General features: G+C 42.2%; 1 protein-coding gene across 1 annotated transcript in view; it reads right to left on the reverse strand.

Annotated features, from left to right (window-relative positions):
• LOC124280713 (transcription factor ETV6-like) overlaps positions 1 to 23,406 on the reverse strand; it is a 40,935-nt gene extending 17,529 nt beyond the window's left edge. The window contains exons 1-3 of the mRNA XM_046716697.1: positions 23,064 to 23,406; positions 6,390 to 6,506; positions 2,491 to 2,598 (exon numbers count right to left, since the gene is read on the reverse strand). Of these exons, the coding sequence (XP_046572653.1) occupies positions 2,491 to 2,598; positions 6,390 to 6,506; positions 23,064 to 23,223 (385 nt within the window). The 5' untranslated portion in view covers positions 23,224 to 23,406. The remainder of the gene's footprint in view (positions 1 to 2,490; positions 2,599 to 6,389; positions 6,507 to 23,063) is intronic.
• Positions 23,407 to 25,842: the final 2,436 nt, after the last annotated feature.

The following is a 25,842-nucleotide window of genomic DNA, read 5'->3' on the forward strand; positions in this document are numbered from 1 at the left end:
GGGTCGGTGTGACTGTAGGGACAGACAACAGGGGTCGGTGTGACTGTAGGGACAGACAACAGGGGTCGGTGTGACTGTAGGGACAGACAACAGGGGTCGGTGTGACTGTAGGGACAGACAACAGGGGTCGGTGTGACTGTAGGGACAGACAACAGGGGTCGGTGTGACTGTAGGGACAGACTGTCGGTGTGTGACTGTAGGGACAGACAACAGGGGGTCGGTGTGACTGTAGGGACAGACAACAGGGGTCGGTGTGACTGTAGGGACAGACAACAGGGGTCGGTGTGACTGTAGGGACAGACAACAGGGGTCGGTGTGACTGTAGGGACAGACAACAGGGTCGGTGTGACTGTAGGGACAGACAACAGGGTCGGTGTGACTGTAGGGGACAGACAGGGGTTCGGTGTGACTGTAGGGACAGACAACAGGGGTCGGTGTGACTGTAGGGACAGACAACAGGGTCAGTGTGACTGTAGGGACAGACAGCAGGGGTCGGTGTGACTGTAGGGACAGACAGCAGGGGTCATTGTGACTGTAGGGTCAGACAACAGGGGTCAACACTCGTTTCGTATAATTCGTATGTTATGAGACCGAGTGTGGTATTTTATTTATTACCCGTCTTACATGCTTTAAATTGACAACATAGCGTATTTGTGTTATTTTTATGGTTTCAAACCGAAACCGGTTTCATAAAGAGGTTGCGGAAGAATGTTGTTCTGTAGTACACTTTTTGCATGACGTCACACTGTAATGACGTCACTACGCCTTGCTCGTCTGCCCCCTTAGTGGTAACCGATGTCAGTTGTCATCGCCTCGTACAGCCTCCTACATTAACTACTCCGTAGCACCCCGTTTCATAGTTTGGAGTTGCTTCACTCGGCGAACATCACTGGTGGAAACTTTGCGTTTATGTTTTTCGACGCATATAATGTCTCTGTTCGACTCCCAATTAAACAGCGACACGGTAACGTTCGCAATGTTTACATTCCCACAATGCATTTAAGTTGTAGAATGAATGAATTCACGTGTTTGTTATGAATGTAACAGTAGGTCCGTCACAACGTGACCAAATTGAGAGGTCATCGGTTATCCAATCAAATCGTTAGAATCTCAGGTCAAGTCGTTACGACATAGGTCAACGCGATACGACACTCGTGTGACGTACGAGATTAGTATGCAACTACCCATAGGTTGACCACTTGGGTAATAATGCAATATATCACACTCCAAAGAAACTATTTCAGAAGTGAACTTTCCACAGCAGACACAGGCTAGAAAATTATGATAGGCGTGGGAGTGGGTGAGCGAAATAGTCAGGTGCCCTTATTCAGGTGCGGGGTAGGTAGGGGTTGCTGTGACCTGTGCCCACACCTTCACTTACATGTAGGGGGAAGGGCGGTGGTTAACAATAAGGTAGGGTAAAGTGTGATGACAAAGTGTGCAGGACTTTATGTACTTGATAGACGTATTTCATAAGCGCAATGTACTAGAACATATCCTGTTGAAAATACATTGCGAAAGTAAGGCCAGTGTTTTTCATTTTATGTGTCAATAATTAATGCGTTCACGAAATTGTGGGTACGTCTAAATTTAGATAAAGTAACAATGATATTTTACTTGAAACTTTTAAAACAGGTTTCCAATCCATTAAATTTTGCGAAATAAATTTAGACTATTTCTATTCTATTTTCGAATTTCAGCGTTTGATTCTGGTCAGTCGAATCCTAATACCAAAATATTATACAAGATTATAAGGATGTCAAATGATGAATTGTTTGTTATTTAGAGAGAATGTTATTTTATGCCACAGTGATATTCAGGCCATATAACGACGACCTGTAAAACAATCGCACTTAGATCAGAAAAAGCAGTGGTTGATAGTGTAAGCAACGAAGCACGTAATTGGATCACGATGTCCGCCAATTTTCTGAGCCAAGGGCCTATCCACTAGATCCCCTTTTTCTTCTCAGTTACCAGTGCCGTAATAGGACAGTAGGTCGAATAAATCAAGTTGCATATATAAGGTTCAGATGATCACATCTATGTTGCAGGGTAAGAGTCAGGGTTTAGGGTCAGGGTCAGAGTTAGGGGTAGGGTCAAGGTCGGAGTTAGGGTCAGAGTTAGGGTTACGGTTATGGTCAGGGTCAGGGTAAGAGTAAGGGGTAGGGTCAAGGTCGGAGTTAGGGTCAGAGTTAGGGTTACGGTTAGGGTCAGGGTCAGGGTCAGGGGGTAAGAGTTAGGGGTAGGATCAGGGTCGGAGTTTGGGTCATGTCGGAACTAGGATAAAGGTCAGAGTTAGGGTTTGGGCCTGGGTTATGGTCAGGGTCAAGTTCAGTTTTAGGGTTTGGAAACACCTTTCGAGAGGGAAATTAATATCGGAAAAAAACTGCGGAGAAATAAAAAAATGAACCTTAGTAATGGTTCATGGGAATAATTCCCCTAAAGGAACTCTTACAAAGGAACATTTTCACTACTATAACACATACTTACCGTTCATGTCGAACTTGTCTGGTGAGACTGGCTCGATTGAGAACTCTGCCGCGCACCACTCCAGCCAGACTCGAACCTCGTTCTTGGTCCATGTGTGAGGCGGTTGGGCTAAAACAAAAACGGGTATGTAAGGTGTAACTTTCTGATGGCGATGTACAGCAATACTCACTATCGCAAAAAAACCCAAAACAAAACACCCCGCCAATGGACAACATGTGCGGTGTGTGCAAAGGAAGGATCCATTTCGATATACAGGGACTCCGGTGGAATCTGACGCAGTGCACGTGAAGGTCACGATCCACGTGTATTTGCGTGCAAAGGAAGAATCCATTATCGATAAACAGGGACTACGGTATAATCTGACGCAGTGCACGTGAAGGTCACGATCCACGTGTATTTGCGTGCAAAGGAAGAATCCATTATCGATAAACAGGGACTACGGTATAATCTGACGCAGTGCACGTGAAAGTCATGATCCACGTGTAGTTATGCGCAAAGGGGCGGTGGGGTAGCCTAGCGGTTAAAACGTTGGTTCGTCACGCCGAAGACCCGGGTTCGAATCCCCACATGGGTACAATGTGTGAAGCCCAGTTCTGGTGTCCCCCGCCGTGATGTTGCTGGAATATTGCTAAAAGCGGCGCAAAACCAAACCCAGTCAGTCAGTTATGCGCAAAAGAAGGATCCACTACCGGTAAACAGGGACTACGGTAGAATCTGACACGGTGCACGTGAAGGTCATGATCCACGTGTATTTGTCCTTCAGCAACATACACGTGATTCAAGAACTGTTACCCAGGTCCCAATCTCCCGCCACTGCTGTTTTTACTGACTGCACGGATTATGCAGATCTGTGGGTGGGTTCAATTGTCATGTCGGGTCATTCATATCTGCATGAACACCAATGTCAAGTTGAAAATGTTTTTTTTTATGAATCATTTATCTCAGTAATGTCCACAAGCCAGTAAACATAAATATTTACTGGAAAGAGTTCCTTCTGTTCCCCCAACTCTAAACCTAACCCTAAACCTAACTCTAAACCTAACCCTAAACCTAACCCTAACTTAAATTTTGGACTTTTAGTCATTGTTGTGTTAAGTTTTGTTAATAATTTTAGTATATATTAATTCATAAATATTATTTGGGATGGGGGAACGGGAGGAACTCTTACCTATTTACTAATTGATTCTTGTTTTACAGCTTAATATTCAGCACCTAAATATTTCTATCAGACCGAACTGAAGCACATATTCTTGAAAATAAACTTTCAATATTTATATGCATACAATACATAAAATACGTCCATATCAGCAAAATGGACCCTTTGATACGCATTGACAAACTGGAAGAAAATGTATACGAACTTATATATTTTTAGTAAATAAGTTTCACGGCTACTTCTAAAACGTGCCACCTGACTCCGTGCACCCTGGAACAGACTGGCCACGAGGACTATACGTTTGTCCCGTGAAGATCCGGGTTAGAACTGCTATTAAGCAACCGTAGGGGAGGGAAGGGGGAATTTTGTGAGGCTCAGCTGATGCAAGTCAGTGTGCTCCAACTGTGTGGTTCGCGGCGTAAAAAACAACAACCAATCAACCAACCATAGAAACAAACAAACAAACAGACAAAACGATTAGCTAATTTCACTGCAACATATTACATATTCAATATTAATGCTACAATCATATGAATTCTTCTGATGATCTTTTCCAGATATTTTAAATCTACATTTTCCAAGCAATAAAGCCATAGCTGACAAAAGTATTATGTTCCCAACCTGGCTTACTTAATCACCAGATAAAATAGAATTAGCTACTTTGAATTTTGAAAATTTCTTCATTTTAGACGAATTCGTAATAACAATGTTTGTTTTAAATATTCGTTATTGCAATCATATAACCGTTGCTCCATTTTATGGGCTCATTATTTGAGAAATTACGTTTACAGAATATATTTGTTACTTTGGAAAACATGCCGTTTGCATATATAACACAAGGCCCAGAACTCTTTTACAGTGAGTGAGGGAATTTAGTTTTACGCCGCTGTTAGCAATATTCCAACAAAGTCGCGGCGGGGGACACCAGAAATAGACTTCACATATTGCACCCACGTGGGGAATCGACCCCGGGACTTTGGCGTGACGAGCCACCCCTACCCTGTTTGAAGATGAATGTGGACGATCCGATGCTTTTACGGTATCAATGATGACGAGTTTTAAAGATCCAGAAATAATGCTTCAACATGTGTGAATATCTGTGCTCGTATGTAGGACACAATGTTCCCCTACCTACATGGTACACAAATACTATAAAAACAAGCAACTGTCCTCATAGTAATTAACAACAAATCTAACGTTAAAAACACGAAAACAACAATCCCCCCTCCACACCCCCTATTAAAACAAAACCAAACAAATCGAAAACCAAAACAAAACAAAAACAGAAAAAAACCCCAAAACCCCAACACCCTAAAATAGACCCCTAAATGATGCATGGTTTTGGTGATTTCATGTAAAATTGACAAAAATAATTTACCTATTCATCTGCAACTGAAACATTTATAGCTATTCACTCACATAACCCAAGGAAATTGTAATTTGTATTGCTTTACTGTAGCAACAACAAAAGCATACATATCTACCGGTGACCCTCTCTATGAGGCTTGTGCAATACGGTATTAGTTGGCCCTCATCTCGGGTATGACTACCCTCCCTCCCCTTTACCCCCAACTCCTCTCAGGCTGTCCCGGAAGAAGAGCTCGTAGGGTCAGCGAGTTGTGTCATTCAAAAATATCCAGGGAGACATGAATGGACGTCGGGTATGATATAGTTTTGCCTCACTGTGTTTGGCCCCAAACGCTTGTGTTTTTATCATGGTTTTGTCAGGTTTTTATGTCGATTTTATTAATTTTATAACTAGCGCAGTATTGTGAGATACTGTCAAATAACCCAGTTTGATATTTGATGATAAAACAGTGCAAATGTTGTATACCAACCGTTCTAAATCTACGACAAGCTATGGCTGTTAAAGGTAAACTGATTAGCCATACTGAGTATCTCCAAAAATAAATTAAATAAATAAATAAATAAATAAATAAATAAATAAATAAATAAATAAATAAATAATGAAGGTCCCCCTTTTGATGTAACGGTGATGACGCTGTTATGTATATTTTCAGGTAAAATAACATATCTATTGTCTATTAAGTTCATGTTGTTACATTGACATATTGCCTTAAACTATAATTACGCAATACGTCGTCTAAAAAGGTGCAGTTAAGATTTGAGAGGCACAAGTAATGCATTGCTGTCTCATGGAATTTCCAGATTCTAACATTTTCGAAAATATACCCCGATCAACCATGCGATCATGTTATTTAGAAACATATTTTTTTAATAATTACACTGAACTACTACTACTACTACTACTACTACTACTACTATTATTATTATTATTATTTATTGTTTATAACTGCTACCGTTGCTGCTGCTTGTGAAGTTTGAAAAAAAAGTTTCCTGAGACGTAATTTCTTTTTTTATGACAATTACACTAAACTACAACTACTACTACTGCTGCTGCTACTACTGCTACTACTACTACTACTACTACTACTACTACTACTACTACTACTACTACTACTACCAGTATTACTGCTACCCTTGTTGCTGTTTGTGAAGTTAGAAAATATGTCCACAGTTCGACCAACCAAATTTAACAACCAATCGATAATTTGTAACCCCGAACTAACATTCATACCAAATCGTAAAATTAGGTTAAAGAATGTAAATATATGAAAGAATATTATCATTTGACAAAACACACAGATGATATATAAGTACACGCGTCACAATGAAATAACGTGAAATCTCGTTATGACCGAGACCAAAGAATGATACTCACCAAGACTAGTTGGCACTAAGGGAGTGTTGTACGGCGTTGAGGTGACGGGAGGGGGGACCGGCACTGTGGTGGTCCATGGCATGTACATTGAGGGTCTCGACTCGTCACGGCCCGGTGCTGTAAGGAGCATGATCATGTCTAAGGCAGTATCATTTGGCGGGCTTTCGTACACACTGGGAACCGGAACGATTGAACAGGAAGTAGTGCTGAATATTCACGAGCTCTTCCGGCTGACAGTGGGCGGGGCTTATTATGCTAATAAGACCGGATATAGTTTTGTATAAGATTTTATCAGCGTGTACCTGCGGTTTGACATTTGTGATGCGACACCTGGTGCTTTGTGACATGGAGTGTTGGGGTCCTTTAATGTAATTTTTAACAACATATTTAAAACATTCCTTTATGACGTCACAAATCAATATGGTTTCGCTAATCTAGGGCGTAGATGTAAGATACGCAGCGTGCGAAAAGGTTTCGGCTGGGTCAAAATAAAATACCTGTCCCTTGTGACGTCACGACTATGGGCGAAGCTATGATGCTCCCCGCATCTAGAATTCTATATATCCATTGATGAACATTCCGAAATAACAGTACATCAGCTCTGTTCATGAACATATCGGGGCGGTGGGTAGCCTAGTGGTTAAAGCGTTCGCTCGTCACGCCGATGCCCCGGGTTCGATTCCCCACATGGGTACACTGTGTGAAGCACATTTCTGGTGTCCACCCGCCGTGATATTGCTGAACTATTGCTAAAATATTGCTTAAAACTCACTCACCGTGATATTGCTGAAATATTGCTAAAAACTCACTCACTCACTCACTTACGAACATATCCATCAATTACCGGTTTAGTATTTCACATACTCCAGATGTGAATATTGACTCTATTCTGTGCTACGGAGATAAATAAACATTGTCTCCAGTATAAAATGAAGTTTAATCTGTAACGGTGTTTAGTACTTTCAATAAAAATAGCATAACATGTCTTCATGGGAACGTATGGTCACCAAGGTAACCTTTGTCTGTTTTACTGTTTCTATATCAAGAGTGCAGATAAAACTCGATGTCGTACCAGACAAACCAGTGGTTTATGTTAAGAACCACATCCCACGTCACTGGACTACGATGACACACAAGGGGTTAACGTAGCAACAATAAAAGCATCACCATGGCGACTACATCTTGAAATCAACTGTATCACCATTGCATATTGAACTCAAATTATCTTAAACAGTTAATAACGTCGATAATGTTTCAAAAAAGTTCAAACAGTATATTTTATTATATGGATTTTTTAAATTTGCTTCTTAACCTCTCGAACAATACATCCTCCGATTTTGAAGTTGCGAATGGCGCCAGTAATCGCCCGAAAGGGTTACATCCAAAAGTGCAACTTTGGAATGGAAAATAATTCTAAATATTAACAAATCCCCACCAGGCTTTGGAATCGGTCTGTGAGTGGGTGAGTGAGTGAGTGAGTTTGGTTTACGCCGCAACTAGTAATATTCCAGCAATATCACGACGGGGACACCAGAAATGAGCTTCACATATTGTACCCATATGGGGATTCGAACCTGGGTCGTCAGCGTGACGAGCGAACGCTTTAACCAATAGGCTACCGCACCACCCCGAATCGGTCTGTGATAAGAAGCAGGATGGATTTATGAGGCCTGGATGTGTACATTTGTAAACAATGCCTCTTTTCACATCGGACAGTCGTAGGCACAATATCCGGGATCGAATGACTTTCTGGGAGGTGCACTTGGAATATTGGTCATATGTCGGTCAAGGGTTATATAACGCCTCTTTGTTACTAATATACGCTTATGAATATTATAGCTGTCCTTGATCATTGTAGTGACGTGATCACGTTGTTGGTGGTAGTCGGAAACATACACGCCTTTACACTTCGTGTAGGTTGTGTTTATTTCTGTAATTAGACGAATGTAGGGAATTCCCATAAAATATCTTCAACACTGCTTTTGGAATGATGACGTTAGAGACCGTTCATAATTTGATGACCCTCTACTTTCCAAGAACATGGGTGACACTCCCCATTTCCCCAATTTTCACAGGTTATTGTGAAACATTTATTTTTAGTTACCTTCGTTGTGTATTAAAATGTACGGTTTTATGATGTTTCGGGAGTCTCGCTTGAACGGATCGGTGGGATAGTGTGCTTTTGTTGTTTAAGCAGCATTCAGCATTATTACAGCTTTATGACGGCAGTCTGTTAATAGTCGAGTCTGGGCCAGACAATCCAGTGATCAACAGCGTGAGCATTGATCTACGCGAATGGGATACGATGACATGTGTCAACCAAGTCACCGAACCTGACCACCCGATCCCGTTAGCTGCCTCTTACAAGCATGGATTGCTGAAGAACAGTTCAACCCGGCCCAGACTCGATAATGTATAGACCGCCGTCATATAGCTGGAATATTGCTGAGTGCGGCGTAAAACTAAACTCAGTCATTCACTCATTACTTCGTGACATACTGTTGAAAGTCGGGTGAAATTCAGGTCAGTTACTCATTTACAAAGGTATATTGACAGAATCTGTGACTGGATCCGATAGGACTCACTTTAATCAGTCTAAATTGATTTTATATACAGGCCAAGACTCACTCACTCACTCATGATAACCACCCACAGTCTCACTCCCTCGCTCATTCACACATGATCACAACCACCCATCACTTTACACACTTATCACAACTTTAGCGCTGAGTTCCTGGTTATGCAAATAAAATAAGCAAATCAATAAATTTACTGAACGTGTACAACTTCAGTTGAGTCAAGGAAAACCGACAACAATGTTCCCCGCCATTCCAAAATCAAACCAACTTGAACGCTGCTTTCTGCAAGAGTTGGATTTAAACTTAAGGGCTTACATAATTTACGACCACGCGCTGATGTTAAACAGATACATCCTAGTTATCGAAATCCTAAAATTTGAATTTCAGTAGAGGAAAATTTTAAATCCATAGATTCATCTGCACAAATGTAACTTTGTTAAGATGCAAGTGATTGTTTCTGTGAGCCTGGTCTAGATCAGAACACTTCTATTTCGTATGTGGAATTAGTCTCATATTCTAGGGCGGCAGAATGGAGGCAATTTTCAGTAAAATTATTAGTTTAAATTGTTTTTTTGAAACACTATCACTTTCAGACAGATCACAGGTCCTAAAAATATATGACATTGTGTAATATAACGATTCTATTCATTTTGGCAACACGGAAGTGCAAAATGAAAAAACAATATCCCATCGAACAACATCAATAATATGATTGAAAGGGGTTACGGAATGTGTTTTCCATCATAAGGAAGTTTTCACTGTTCTGTTTGAAGAGGAACAGATCGATCAACTGCAGCCTGTATTGTTTCTCGTGTAATCTGACTGACTGAGTTTAGTTTTACGCCGCTTTTAGCAATATTCCAGCAATATCACGGCGGGCGACACCAGAAATGGGCTTAACACATTGTGCCCATGTGGGGAATCGAACCCGGGTCTTCGGCGTGACGAGCCAACGCTTTAACCACTAGGCTACCCCACCGCCCCTTCTCGTGTAATCAACAATCGATACCGTTAATACCGGGTAGTTCAATAATGCATCTGCATAGTAACCAACTGACTCCCATGTCAATAAATAGTTCAATATTGCATCTCCATCGTATCAAACTAACAGCGCTGTTAACCGACAGTACGAAATATGCATCTCTCAAGCAGTCAGTATGAATCTCTGTTAAGAAATGGAACAATTATGCATCTCTCTAACAATCAATATGAATCTCTGTTAACAAGTAGTACATTTTTTTAATCTATCTAACAATCAACACGAATCCCTGTAAGGAAATGGTGCAGTTGTGCAAGGTAATCAATGCCAGTGTAAACAGAACAATACTATATCTACATCGTAGCCAACCATCTGATGCAGCTCAATTGTTTTTATCCAGTATCTTGGCTAATGTCGGATTTCCGATCTCATGATCTCAGACAGGTTAAAATACACGTGCTGCACGATGAATGTTCTCCAGCCATGATGTCAGACAGGATTAACTGCACATGCTGTACAATTAATGTGCACCACTCATGATCTCAGACAGGATTAAATACACGTGCTGCACAATTAATGTGCACCACTCATGATCTCAGACAGGATTAAATACACGTGCTGCACAATGAATATTCTCCAGCCATGATGTCAGACAGGATTAACTGCACATGCTGTACAATTAATGTGCACCACTCATGATCTCAGACAGGATTAAATACACGTGCTGCACAATTAATGTGCACCACTCATGATCTCAGACAGGATTAAATACACGTGCTGCACAATTAATGTGCACCACTCATGATCTCAGACAGGATTAAATACACGTGCTGCACGATGAATGTTCTCCAGCCATGATGTCAGACAGGATTAACTGCACATGCTGTACAATGAATGTGCACCACTCATGATCTCAGACAGGATTAAATACACGTGCTGCACAATTAATGTGCACCACTCATGATCTCAGACAGGATTAAATAAACGTGCTGCACAACGAATGTGCACCACTCATGATCTCAGACAGGATTAAATACACGTGCTGCACAATTAATGTGCACCACTCATGATCTCAGACAGGATTAAATACACGTGCTGCACAATTAATGTGCACCACTCATGATCTCAGACAGGATTAAATACACGTGCTGCACAATTAATGTGCACCACTCATGATCTCAGACAGGATTAAACACGTGCTGCACAATTAATGTGCACCACTCATAATCTCAGACAGGATTAAATACACGTGCTGCACAATTAATGTGCACCACTCATGATCTCAGACAGGATTAAATACACGTGCTGCACAATTAATGTGCACCACTCATGATCTCAGACAGGATTAAATACACATGCTGTACAATTAATGTGCACCACTCATGATCTCAGACAGGATTAAATACACGTGCTGCACAATTAATGTGCACCACTCATGATCTCAGACAGGATTAAATACACGTGCTGCACAATTAATGTGCACCACTCATGATCTCAGACAGGATTAAATACACGTGCTGCACAACGAATGTCCACCAGTCATTATCTCATGACAGGATTAAATACACGTGCTGCACAACGAATGTGCACCACTCATGATCTCAGACAGGATTAAATACACGTGCTGCACAAATAATGTGCACCACTCATGATGTCAGACAGGATTAAATACACGTGCTGCACAATTAATGTGCACCACTCATGATCTCAGACAGGATTAAATACACGTGCTGCACAATTAATGTGCACCACTCATGATCTCAGACAGGATTAAATACACGTGCTGCACAATGAATGGTCACCACTCATGATCTCAGACAGGATTAAATACACGTGCTGCACAACGAATGTCCACCAGTCATTATCTCATGACAGGATTAAATACACGTGCTGCACAACGAATGTGCACCACTCATGATCTCAGACAGGATTAAATACACGTGCTGCACAATTAATGTGCACCACTCATGATCTCAGACAGGATTAAATACACATGCTGTACAATTAATGTGCACCACTCATGATCTCAGACAGGATTAAATACACGTGCTGCACAATTAATGTGCACCACTCATGATCTCAGACAGGATTAAATACACGTGCTGCACAATTAATGTGCACCTCATCATGATCTCAGACAGGATTAAATACACATGCTGTACAATTAATGTGCACCACTCATGATCTCAGACAGGATTAAATACACGTGCTGCACAATTAATGTGCACCACTCATGATCTCAGACAGGATTAAATACACGTGCTGCACAATTAATGTGCACCACTCATGATCTCAGACAGGATTAAATACACGTGCTGCACAATTAATGTGCACCACTCATGATCTCAGACAGGATTAAATACACATGCTGTACAATTAATGTGCACCACTCATGATCTCAGACAGGATTAAATACACGTGCTGCACAATTAATGTGCACCACTCATGATCTCAGACAGGATTAAATACACGTGCTGCACAATTAATGTGCACCACTCATGATCTCAGACAGGATTAAATACACGTGCTGCACAACGAATGTGCACCACTCATGATCTCAGACAGGATTAAATACACGTGCTGCACAACGAATGTGCACCACTCATGATCTCAGACAGGATTAAATACACGTGCTGCACAAATAATGTGCACCACTCCATGATCTCAGACAGGATTAATACACACGCTGCACAATTAATGTGCACCACTCATGATCTCAGACAGGATTAATACACGTGCTGCACAATTAATGTGCACCACTCATGATCTCAGACAGGATTAAATACACGTGCTGCACAATGAATGTGCACCACTCATAATCTCAGACAGGATTAAATACACGTGCTGCACAATTAATGTGCACCACTCATGATCTCAGACAGGATTAAATACACGTGCTGCACAATTAATGTGCACCACTCATGATCTCAGACAGGATTAAATACACGTGCTGCACAATTAATGTGCACCACTCATGATCTCAGACAGGATTAAATACACATGCTGTACAATTAATGCACCACTCATGATCTCAGACAGGATTAAATACACGTGCTGCACAATTAATGTGCACCACTCATGATCTCAGACAGGATTAAATACACGTGCTGCACAATTAATGTGCACCACTCATGATCTCAGACAGGATTAAATACACATGCTGTACAATTAATGTGCACCACTCATGATCTCAGACAGGATTAAATACACGTGCTGCACAATTAATGTGCACCACTCATGATCTCATGACAGGATTAAATACACGTGCTGCACAATTAATGTGCACCACTCATGATCTCAGACAGGATTAAATACACGTGCTGCACAATTAATGTGCACCACTCATGATCTCAGACAGGATTAAATACACATGCTGTACAATTAATGTGCACCACTCATGATCTCAGACAGGATTAAATACACGTGCTGCACAATTAATGTGCACCACTCATGATCTCAGACAGGATTAAATACACGTGCTGCACAATTAATGTGCACCACTCATGATCTCAGACAGGATTAAATACACGTGCTGCACAACGAATGTCCACCAGTCATTATCTCATGACAGGATTAAATACACGTGCTGCACAATGAATGTGCACCACTCATGATCTCAGACAGGATTAAATACACGTGCTGCACAACGAATGTGCACCAGTCGTAATCTCATACTGGACTGATATACAAGCAGTGTGCGAAATAATTTCCAAATCTTGCTCACCAGCCGGGCTAGCTATGGATGAAAGTTACTGGCCCACAAAATAATTCACTAGCCCAAAATTTGAATGTAGAAACTAAGCAAAAATTTACGAAAAAGGTACAATACCATCATTTATCAGCCCAAAATCTTGCATGATTTCAAAATGTATTATAACTTAACAAGTCGGAGAGAGTGATATGTTTTAAAAAATGACCTCATGAAAATTCAGCAGCCAGTCGGGCAAAAGACTGTGAAGATTTACTGGCCCGACAGGATTTTTACTAGCCACGGACTAGCGGGCCAGTGGGTATTTCGCACACTGTATACAAGTAGTCGTACACTACACTACACTACGTGTATCTGTTTGCAATGTATTTCATTGATATTTATCGGCATATACCAAGAATGATAACGATAGCAAACAAAAGGATGGATATCCTAATATGGCGTTGATAGAGATGCATAACGATTCGGCGACAGATTTTGCTAACAAAGAAATATACCATCTACTCAACGCCAATGCCTCGGCAACATGCACAGATCACATCCTCATTTCACGCCGTTCATATGCTAATTTTACATAGTGGTAAACGTGGGGAATCCCCTTTCCCAGGAGCAACGTGTCCGGCACCAACACGTGACTAGCCCTTGTGTCAGCAATAGGTAGTGTGCGGAAACATGGCATCGTGTGGTTTAACATGGAACTCTGTCTGAGTACTAGGAAACAATGCGCCATTCACTGTAGCCCCGCTCAGGAAGGTATTACAAACGTGGTGGACATGAGCGGGACATTCTAAATTTGACCGGAATGATGACTGATGCAATACACCACTTAGAATTTACCATAGTTTCACTCATTTTTAAAATGAAAATTGTCTTGCCTTTGCAGTTGTTTGTGATTGGTGACACTTTTCGGGAAGCGAACGATGGCATTTTCGCAAACACCTGGGCCCGCCATTAACTGATTCTTATTCAGAACGTCACGATTGTTATGTCGAATTATGCAACGGAATGCTTTTAACTGATATTTCTTACAGTTTTCGAAATGATTTCTGCACTTTTATTTTCTTGTAATACTATTGCAGTGGGTATCCAGGCTGTCACGATACGATTGCAACATACAGGTGTGGTAGTTTCAACTTATGCAGAAGTATTGTGAAAGTGTCTATATTAACAGCCCGTCAACATAGATGGGGTGGATGGGGAAAGTGGAGCGGATAATTAAGGTGTGGGTAGATATTGAAGGTAAAGTGGATGTTGAAGGTGGGGTGGATGTCGGAGGTAGGGAGGATGTTGACGTTGAAGGTGGAGTGGGTGTTGATATTGTCGGTGGATGTTGAAGGTGAGATGGATGTTGATGTTGATGTTGAAGGTGGAGTGGGTGTTGATAATGTCGGTGAATGTTGAAGGTGGGGTGGATGTTGGAGGTGGGGAGAATGTTGAAGGTGGGGTGGATGTTGATGTTGATGTTGAAGGTGGAGTGGGTGTTGATAATGTCGGTGGATGTTGAAGGTGGGGTGGATGTTGGAGGTGGGGAGAATGTTGAAGGTGAGGTGGATGTTGATGTTGATGTTGAAGGTGGAGTGGGTGTTGATAATGTCAGTGGATGTTGAAGGTGGGGTGGATGTTGGAGGTGGGGAGAATGTTGAAGGTGAGGTGGAAGTTGATGTTGATGTTGATGTTGAAGGTGGAGTGGGTGTTGATAATGTCGGTGGATGTTGAAGGTGGGGTGGATGTTGGAGGTGGGGAGAATGTTGAAGGTAAGGTGGATGTTGATGTTGATGTTGATGTTGAAGGTGGAGTGGGTGTTGATAATGTCGGTGGATGTTGAAGGTGGGGTGGATGTTGGAGGTGGTGAGAATGTTGAAGGTGAGGTGGATGTTGATGTTGATGTTGATGTTGAAGTTGAAGGTGGAGTGGGTGTTGATAATGTCAGTGGAAGTTGAAGATGGGGAGAATGTTGAAGGTGAGGTGGATGTTGATGTTGATGTTAAAGGTGGAGTGGGTGTTGATAATGTCGGTGAATGTTGAAGGTGGGGTGGATGTTGGAGGTGGGGTGGATGTTGATGTTGAAGTTGAAGGTGGAGTGGATGTTCGATAATGTCGGTGGATGTTGAAGGTGGGGTGGATGCTGATGTTGATGTTGAAGGTGGAGTGGGTGTTGATAATGTCGGTGGAAATTGAATATGGGGAGAATGTTGAAGGTGAGGTGGATGTTGATGTTGATGTTGAAGGTGGAGTGGATGTTGATAATGTCGGTGGATGTTGAAGGTGGGGTGGATGCTGATGTTGATGTTGAAGGTGGAGTGGGTGTTGATAATGTCGGTGGATGTTGAAGGTGGGGTGGATGTTGGAAGTGGGGTGGATGTTGATGTTGATGTTGAAGGTGGAGTGGATGTTGATAATGTCGGTGGATGTTGAAGGTGGGGTGGATGCTGTTGTTGATGTTGAAGGTGGAGTGGGTGTTGATAATGTCGGTGGATGTTGAAGGTGGGGTGGATGTTGGAGGTGGGGAGAATGTTGAAGGTGAGGTGGATGTTGATGTTGATGTTGATGTTGAAGGTGGAGTGGGTGTTGATTATGTCGGTGGATGTTGAAGGTGGGGTGGATGTTGAAAATGATGATAATGTTGAATGTGGGGCGGATGTTCAAGGTGGGGTATATGTTGAACTGTGGATGTTGAAGTTTAAGTGAAGTGAATGTGAAGTGAATATTGAAGATGTGGTTGATGTTGAAAGTGGGGTGGATGTTGAAGACTGGGTGAATGTTAAAGGGTGGATGTTGAAAGTGGGGTGATTGTTGAAGGTGTGGGTGGTTATTGAAAGCGGGTTGGATGTTGTAGGTGTGGTGGATGTTGAAGATGTGGTTGATGTTGAAGGCGAGGCTGATATTGACAGCGGGGTGGATGTTGAAAGTTTGTGTGGATGTTAAACGTAAGCGGATGTTGAAGGTGTGGTGGATGTTGAAGGCGAGGTTGATGTTGAGAGAGGGGTGGATGTTGAAAGTGTGGTTGATGTTAAAGGCGAGGTTGATGTTGAGAGAGGGGTGGATGTTGAAAGTGTGCGTGGATGTTGAAAGTGAATGGATGTTGAAGTTGTGGTTGATGTTGATGATGTGGTGGATGTTGAAGCTGTGGTGGATGTTGTTTGATGCATACTGAAAATGTTGGTGGGTTTTGAAGATGTGGATAGATGTTAAATGTGGACTTGATATTGAAAATGCGGGTGGATGTTGAGACTGGGGTCGATGTTGAAAGTGTGGGTATATGTTGAGACTGGGGTCGATGTTGAAAGTGTGGGTATATGTTGAGACTGGGGTCGATGTTCAAAGTGTGGGTATATGTTGAGACTGGGGTCGATGTTGAAAGTGTGGGTATATGTTGAGACTGGGGTCGATGTTCAAAGTGTGTGGTATATGTTGAGACTGGGGTCGATGTTGAAAGTGTGGGTATATGTTGAGACTGGGGTCGATGTTGAAAAATGTGGTATATATGTTGAGACTGGGGTCGATGTTGAAAGTGTGGGTATATGTTGAGACTGGGGTCGATGTTGAAAGTGTGGGTATATGTTAAGACTGGGGTGGATGTTGAAAGTGTGGGTATATGTTGAGACTGGGGTCGATGTTGAAAGTGTGGGTATATGTTGAGACTGGGGTCGATGTTGAAAGTGTGGGTATATGTTGAGACTGGGGTCGATGTTGAAAGAGTGGGTGGATGTTAAGACTGGGGTCGATGTTGAAAGTGTGGGTATATGTTGAGACTGGGGTCGATGTTGAAAGTGTGGGTATATGTTAAGACTGGGGTGGATGTTGAAAGTGTGGGTATATGTTGAGACTGGGGTGGATGTTCAAAGTGTGGGTATATGTTGAGACTGGGGTCGATGTTGAAAGTGTGGGTATATGTTGAGACTGGGGTGGATGTTGAAAGTGTGGGTATATGTTGAGACTGGGGTGGATGTTGAAAGTGTGGGTATATGTTGAGACTGGGGTCGATGTTGAAAAGTGGGTATATGTTGAGACTGGGGTCGATGTTCAAAGTGTGGGTATATGTTGAGACTGGGGTCGATGTTGAAAGTGTGGGTATATGTTGAGACTAGGGTCGATGTTGAAAGTGTGGGTATATGTTGAGACTGGGGTGGATGTTCAAAGTGTGGGTATATGTTAAGACTGGGGTCGATGTTGAAAGTGTGGGTATATGTTGAGACTGGGGTGGATGTTGAAAGTGTGGGTATATGTTGAGACTGGGGTCGATGTTGAAAGTGTGGGTATATGTTGAGACTGGGGTGGATGTTGAAAGTGTGGGTATATGTTGAGACTGGGGTGGATGTTGAAAGTGTGGGTATATGTTGAGACTGGGGTGGATGTTGAAAGTGTGGGTATATGTTGAGACTGGGGTGGATGTTAAGACTGGGGTGGATGTTGAAAGTGTGGGTGGATGTTGAGACTGGGGTCGATAGTATGAGTTGATGTAGAATATTGGATGATCATTAAAAGTGTGAGAATATCAAGGCTGGGGTGGACATTGAAGCTGTGGTCAAAGTGAAAGGTTGGACGGATTCTGAAAGTGGGTGGATTATTAAAATTAGGTTGAATTCAAAGCTGGGGTGAAAGGGGTAGATGTCGAAAGTGGTGATAGCACTGAGGCCGAGTTGTCCGTGATAGGTGTGGTCAACTACTTGAACCTTTTTGCCGTTCAGGAGACGTCAGGGCGGTGGGGTAGCCTAGTGGTTAAAGCGTTGGCTCGTCACGCCGAAGACTCGGGTTCGATTCCCCACATGGGTACTATGTGTGAAGCCCATTTCTGGTGTCCCCCGCCGTGATATTGCTGGGATATTGCTAAATGCGGCGTAAAACTAAACTCACTCACTCACTCACTCAGGAGACGTCTCGACTTTTTGTGGTCAATAGCAGGTCGGGTCGGATATTACAGGACTACGTGGTAAAGTATGAAATATATAGACCAGGATACACTGGGTGCTTTACATCACACGTGCCACACAGCGGGGTCGAAAGTGTTTGTGCAGCCTTGAAGCAGTCACGATATTTACATATAATCATTTCACACCATCTCGATGATGAAGACAGTGCATAGCTATAAAAGTGCATGTCATGCCTACTATTGTATATTGTTAGTTATCAAGTCTGTATCGGCTGGCAAACTGAGGACATGTCTTTTATATTGATGAATTTAATAAATTTTATAATTTTAAGATTACTGTGTGATTTAAAAAAATTGGGTGTAGAGTACGTAAAATAACACCTGCCTGACGTATAAATCGGCCGGCTGGCAAAGAGGTGTTATCAGAATCCACGTCAGCGAGTACAGGGTAATGGGCTTAAGCTGTTGGACGAGGACCTATCAGTAGCCTTATGTCACGTGTGAATGCACTCACTAAAAGGCACAAGAAGGAGACAAAGAAATACGTGGAAAAAGGAGGAGAGGGACCAGTAGGTGAGGTGAAATTGGGTTTAACGTCGTGCTTGAGAATATTTCGCTCATATGACGACGTGCATGCGTGTGTATGTGTATGTGCGGCTGCTTGTACTAGCCCAGACTTAAGCTGGTTTTATAGTGCTAGCCCACTGAGATACCATGCCGCAGTGAAGCATGAATACCCCACTCAGACACAGTATACTGACTCCAAGCCGACCAGTCCTTGTTGTACCCATTAATGCCGAGCGCCAGGCAGGGACCAACAAGTACCATATTTTAACGTCTTGTGGTATGACGCGGAGAGGGACCAGTAGTAGAGAAGGAAATGGAGAGCGAGTGAATTTAGTTTTACGCCGCACTCAGCAATATTCCAGCTATATGGCGGCGGTCTGGAAACAGAGATATGAAAAGGAGAATAAAAATGGAGAAGAAGAACGAGAAGAAAGACGAGGAGAAACTGGAGATGAGAAAACGAAAAGAGGACAAAAGTGAGAAGAGGAGAATGAGAAAAGGAGAAGTGGAAGGGAAAGCTGATGAGGACAGAAAGAGAGGAAGAAGGAAGAAGGGGATAATATGCAGGAGAATGAGGAGAAAAAAGAACAATATGAATAACAAGAGGAAGATAAAAAGAGTAAGTAGGAGACGAAGAAGGAGAAGAAAAAAAGGAGGGAAGAGACGCAGAAGAACAAAAGGATGAGGGAAAAGAGGGAGAAGGATAACAATAAGTATTCTAACGAAGCACTGCAGGTACACAGAAGCGGTTAATAGCAACATCAACATAGAAAAGAATGCATTTACTGGAACATATGCAAGCTACTTTTAATTCATTCTAGCCCGGACCTTCACGGGTGAATTGTGGTGGAGGGGAGTAGAGGGAGAAAGTCTGGCGGTGTATAAAGCGTTATTACCCACGAGGTCAACGTATGGGTAGTTGCATACTAATCTCGTACGTCACACGAGTGTCGTATCGCGTTGACCTGTGTCGTAACGACTTGACCTGAGATTCTAACGATTTGATTGGATAACCGATGACCTCTCAATTAGGTCACATTCTGACGTAACTATTTTTTCATTCATAACAAACACGTGAATTCATTCATTCTACAACTTAAATGCATTGTGGGAATGTAAACATTGCGAACGTTGCCGTGTCGCTGTTTAATTGTGAGTCGAACTGAGACATTATATCCGTCGAAAAACATAAACGCAATGTTTCCACCAGCGATGTTAGCCGAATGAAGCAACTGGAAACCAAGAAACGAGGTGCTACGGAGTAGTTTACTGTAGGAGGCTGTACGAGGCGATGACAACTGACATGCATCGTGACGTTGGTTACCAAGGCAGTGACGTCATTACAGTGTGACGTCATGCAAATATTGTACTACAGTACAAAACTCTTCCGCAACCTCTTTATGAAACCGGTTTCGGTTTGAAACCAAAAACATAACAAAAATACGCTATTTTGTCAATTTCATGCATGTAAGACGTGGGTAATAAATAAAATACCACACTCGGTCTCATTACATACGAATTATACGAAACTCGTGACCTTCCTATGTTATCTGACCTCGCTTTCGCTCGATTAGATACCACAGGAAGGACACTCGTTTCGTATAATTCGTATGTAATGAGACCTCGTGTAGTATTCTCTATTTATCTTTCTTCAGTGTCAAATAAAATACTACAAAGCAAGCTATTGTTACAGCGTGTACGTCAATACCGTTGAGGATATGAATATGATTATGTTTTCAATCAAATCGTAGGATAAAATGTCACTCACCGCTTACTTCAACACGAGAGGAGTCTGTCAATGAAACCTTACCACGGACGTTGAAGTCCACACGCACGCATGACGGGTGTCTATAAATTCACCCAAGATCGCCCATTCAAAACGCCTTTACTCACGTAAGCACAAAGTATCCCACATGGGCTGTGAGAAAAATGCTAGGGTTGGGGTGGTGTGGTGTTTGGGGGCGGTGGGGTGGAATGACGATAGAAATACAGTTAATATTTGGATAGGCCACCCATCACACCAAAAGATTCAGGTAAAATCTGTAAACATGTAACACTTCATATACATGCTTAGTTTGACCATTTTAAATATTTATGTACTATGAGGCTACCTGTACTGTACTGTACTACTGAGATAAAGTCTGTAAACATGTAATACTTCACGTACATGCTTAGTTTGACCATTTTGCATATTTGTGAACAGCTTGATGTTAGAGTGAGTGACAAAGGAAACACTGTACTTGTGTACAATGAAACTATTTGTACTGTACTGTGTACTACTGAGGTAAAATCTGTAAACATGTAACACTTCATATTCATGCTTAGTTTTTGACCGTTTTTACATATTTGTGAACAGCATGTTATTTGACAATGAGATCAAAGAAACACTGTACTTGCATACTAAGAAGCTATCTGTACTGTACTACTGAGGTAAAGTCTGTAAACATAAATCTGGCAATAAAAACATGAAAAAAGAAAAAAAAATTCAATTCAGGGCAATGCAGGCGCGTAACATGCACGTGCGTGATAATGCATACGCAGGACAATGCATTCAAATATGCAACGAAAACAGTAAAGGCCTGATATCTGGACATGTTGTAATCCCGCAAATGACATCCTGATGAACCGTTCAAGTAGTAGATAATTTATGCTCTTGCATCGAGCTCATATGTTCTTGCATCGAGCTGAGATGAGGCATACAGTGTGAAACCTCTCCAGTACCGACCCATTTAATCCGAAAACCTTTAGAAAGAATAATCACTCTTTGGAATGTTTACATAAGAACAAGATGATATTACTCCGAACTTCTGCTCCTGTTATCCGGTCGTTCATCATTCTGGTACCCGTGAAGATGCGGGTTAGAATTGATCTTCAGTAACCCATGTTTGTCGTGAGCGGCGACTAACGGGATCGGGTGTCAGACTCGCTGACTTGGTTGACACATGTCATCGGTTCCCAATTGTGTAGATCGATGCTGATGCTGTTGATCAGTGGATTGTCTAGTCCACACTCGATTATTTACAGACTGCCGCAATATCGCTGGAACATTGCTGAGTGTGGCGTAAAAATATACTCACTCACTCATCATTCTGGGCCTAGATTTTCGAAATGTCTTTGGACTATTCCAAAGAGAGCGCGGCCACCCAGACACATATTTGCATCCAACAAGTGTGTTATTTGAAAATTACATACCACATGGAAGAAGGAAGTTCCTCAAATATGGCGCCATCACCTCCATTTCACGTAACACCCGTTATTAAAGTTGACAAGCAGAGCAATCATTCATCTAAGGACACGGACACGAATGCGGATACGACTGTTCACTGAGTCATAAGGGAATGATAAACGAATGCCTCTATGCGGATATACACCACTCCAGCATTACTGGCTATGTATAGATACGTCCTTCAAATAACCCGTTGCTAACGCATAAGTACTTTCTATCAGTTGGCACTTTTTTAAGACAGTTGGAAAAACACTATCATCATCCTATTGAAAACAAAACCACTTTTGAAACCGAAAGTGGAAATATCAGCTGGTCGGCGGATGTTTGAGAACGCTACTGAGAATGACACGCTACTTCATGATGGTTATGCTGACCAAATGTATTATAGCTATTTAAGTGATCGTGTTTGAAGATAGGTAATTAAACGGCTATGTGAAGCGTTGTTTGTCACATTCTAAGTCAAATTAAAAATAAAATCACATTCTTTCAAAGTGAAAGTACACAATTCCGATTTCCGCGGAAAGTTAGTTTCGCTACCAAAGTCTACACCCCTCCCCCTTAAAAATAAAAGAAATAAAATACCAAAATAGCCCAAAGCAAAACAGTTCCATGTATTAATCAATGATGATGACGTTTATAATGATTATTTATGTTTTTAAAATGATTATCATAACATGTAATCTTCGTGTCAAAACGCAAACAATGTCAACTCCTTTCTATTAAACGGAAACAAAAATTACATACGTTGTTGAAGACGGATTGTAAAAGGGTATCCAGCGACTGGGTTTAGTAAAACACTCTCCTTTGTCTCCAACATATTAGCGTGAGGCCACGACGCTACAGCCAGCAACGTGAGACACGCCGACGCCCGTGTAGTGCCATCGTACACCAGCTCTAAGTACATAAACAAGTTGTGTCACGCAACCCCTTTCAAGATCCGAGCCCACTTCTTAGAATTGGACCCCAGCGAGATAACACACTTTACCCAGGTGTATGAATAAACGATTCGACCGATTCAACAACCAGCAGCTTATGTTAATCTATGGCAACAATTTTAAACGTGTAACGGTTATATCAAATAAAAAATAACAAAAAACAAAATAACATTAAGATGGAGAGATAAATGGATGACGAGTTTATAAAAATATTTCGTAAAAGTAAAACCTTCTCTTGTTTAATAAACACCAGCATGAAATATGTACAGAGCAATTTTGCATGTATGGAATGTATAGCAGCTATGCATGTATGGAAAGTCGATATATATTTAACAGTTAAATCATCCCTAAAAGACGTTGTATTTACCCATTTTGAATTCACATTCACATATTTTACTGTTGTATGTTGTACCCGGAAACTGTTTCATCCAACCAATCACAGCGATCTTTCAACTTCCTGGTTGTCCCCATTGACAATGAATAGGCCTGTGACGGGAGGTCTCCGCTCACCTGTGCGCGGTGTTTAATGCCCGATCCGGGCCAGCGTACCGGAACGCATGGCCCTGAATGAGAATATGTACTGCCACTACTGAAATGCGTTCGTCGTTCAGCAAACAGGTTTCACGTTGATGAAAGTGCCCGTAGGGTATATTACGGCGACATGTCTAGTACATGTACGGGAATAGCTAGATTTTTTTGAACAGCAACACGCGCTGCGTCAGCCTACTTCAAATAGTATGATAGTTATTATGTATATATACTTAGATTACGCTGAAAGAACATGCGCACGTTTGCAACACACGTGCCTCTCATATTTACACTTGCTATTTTTACGCTGCACTCAGCAATATTCCAGCTACATGATAACTGTTTGTAAATAATCGGAGTGGACAAGAAAATCCAGTGATTGACATCATGAGCATCGGTCTAAGCATGTAACATATGTCATCCAAGTCAGCGAGCCTGACCACTCAATCCCTTCACTCGACAAGCATGGGCGGCTGGCGATGAATACTAACCCGGATGTTTACGGGTCTCACTTTTACCGCACTCAAATATGGATGTGTAAGGGAGTGAGTCAGGAATTACGCCGGTTTAGCAATAATCCAGCAATATGGGAAATGGGCTTCACCAGAAATGGGCTTCACACATTGTGCACATGAGGGGCATCGAACTGGGTCGTCGGCGTGACAAGCGAACGCTTTAACCACTAGGCTACCCCGCATATGGATAACACGCTCGATGGTATCATGAGAACAATACACCCTTATAACAGGGCACGTGGGTCGTAAAACACGCTTTAACCACACAGGCACACGGATAACACGCTCGATGGTATCATGAGAACGCGCACCGTACACACACATCACACACGCGCACACGCACGCACGCACGCACACGCACGCACGCACGCACGCACGCACGCACGCACGCACGCACGCACGCACGCACGCACTCCCTATATCTAACCGAAGAACAGTTATACCCGTAATATGCACGGGGGTACCAGTCGACACCACTGACGCAATCTTGATTCATCACTCGACATCACTGACGCAATCTTGATTCATCACTCGATCATCACTCTTGATTCATCACTCGACATCACTGACACAATCTTGATTCATCACTCGACATCACTGACACAATCTTGATTCATCACTCGACATCACTGACACAATCTTGATTCACCACTCGACATCACTGACACAATCTTGATTCATCACTCGACATCACTGACTCAATCTTGATTCACCACTCGACACCAATGACACAATTTCGCTGACTTGGTTGACGCATGTCATCGTATCCCAGTTGCGTAGATCGATGCTCATGCTCTTGATCACATGATTATCTGGTCTCGACTATTTACACACAGCCGTCATATAGCTGGAATATTGCTGAGTGCCGCGTTAAACAACAAACAAACCAACAGTGTGAAGCACAGAACGCGGTACGTGACTCAAGGCTTGGTGCTTGACACGACACACACTGCCCGACATTAAAATGCCCTTGATAGCATGCAATTGTGCTTGACAACAGATATTTTGCTTGACCCAACAACTTGCTTGATTCAATACACCATGGTTTGACACAATATTAACTAACACAAGACACCTTGCTTCACTCCTCCATTGATTCGCATGGATTGAATACATTTTGTAACTTACCTGGGGTACTATGAAGTAACTGTCACGAAACTGGCTAATTCCAAAATCACCGGAAACGGGGAAATATGTTCCTATTCAAAACACAACGTCATATCCAGTAGAGACACCATAGATCGCGCTGATAACCCCCTTCCGTGTGTTCATGCCATTTACGAAGTTGGCAACAGGAACACTAAATTACTTCCGATATGAAATTGTAAAGCGGAAGGACATTCCTGATGTGTACAGTGGGCTGACGTAAGCGTTGATTTCAGTTGTGCATCCATTATAACTTCAAAACGACCTTTGTGTCCATGACAACATCGATGAGTGAGTGAGTGGGTTTATTTTACACCGCACTCAGCAATATTCCAGCTATATGGCGGCGGTCTGTAAACAGTCGAGTCTGGACCAGACAATCCAGTGATCAACAGCATG

This window comes from Haliotis rubra, unplaced genomic scaffold, assembly GCF_003918875.1.
Source record: "Haliotis rubra isolate DU_JTF1 unplaced genomic scaffold, ASM391887v1 Scf272, whole genome shotgun sequence".
Classification (NCBI taxonomy): Eukaryota; Metazoa; Mollusca; class Gastropoda; order Lepetellida; family Haliotidae; genus Haliotis; species Haliotis rubra.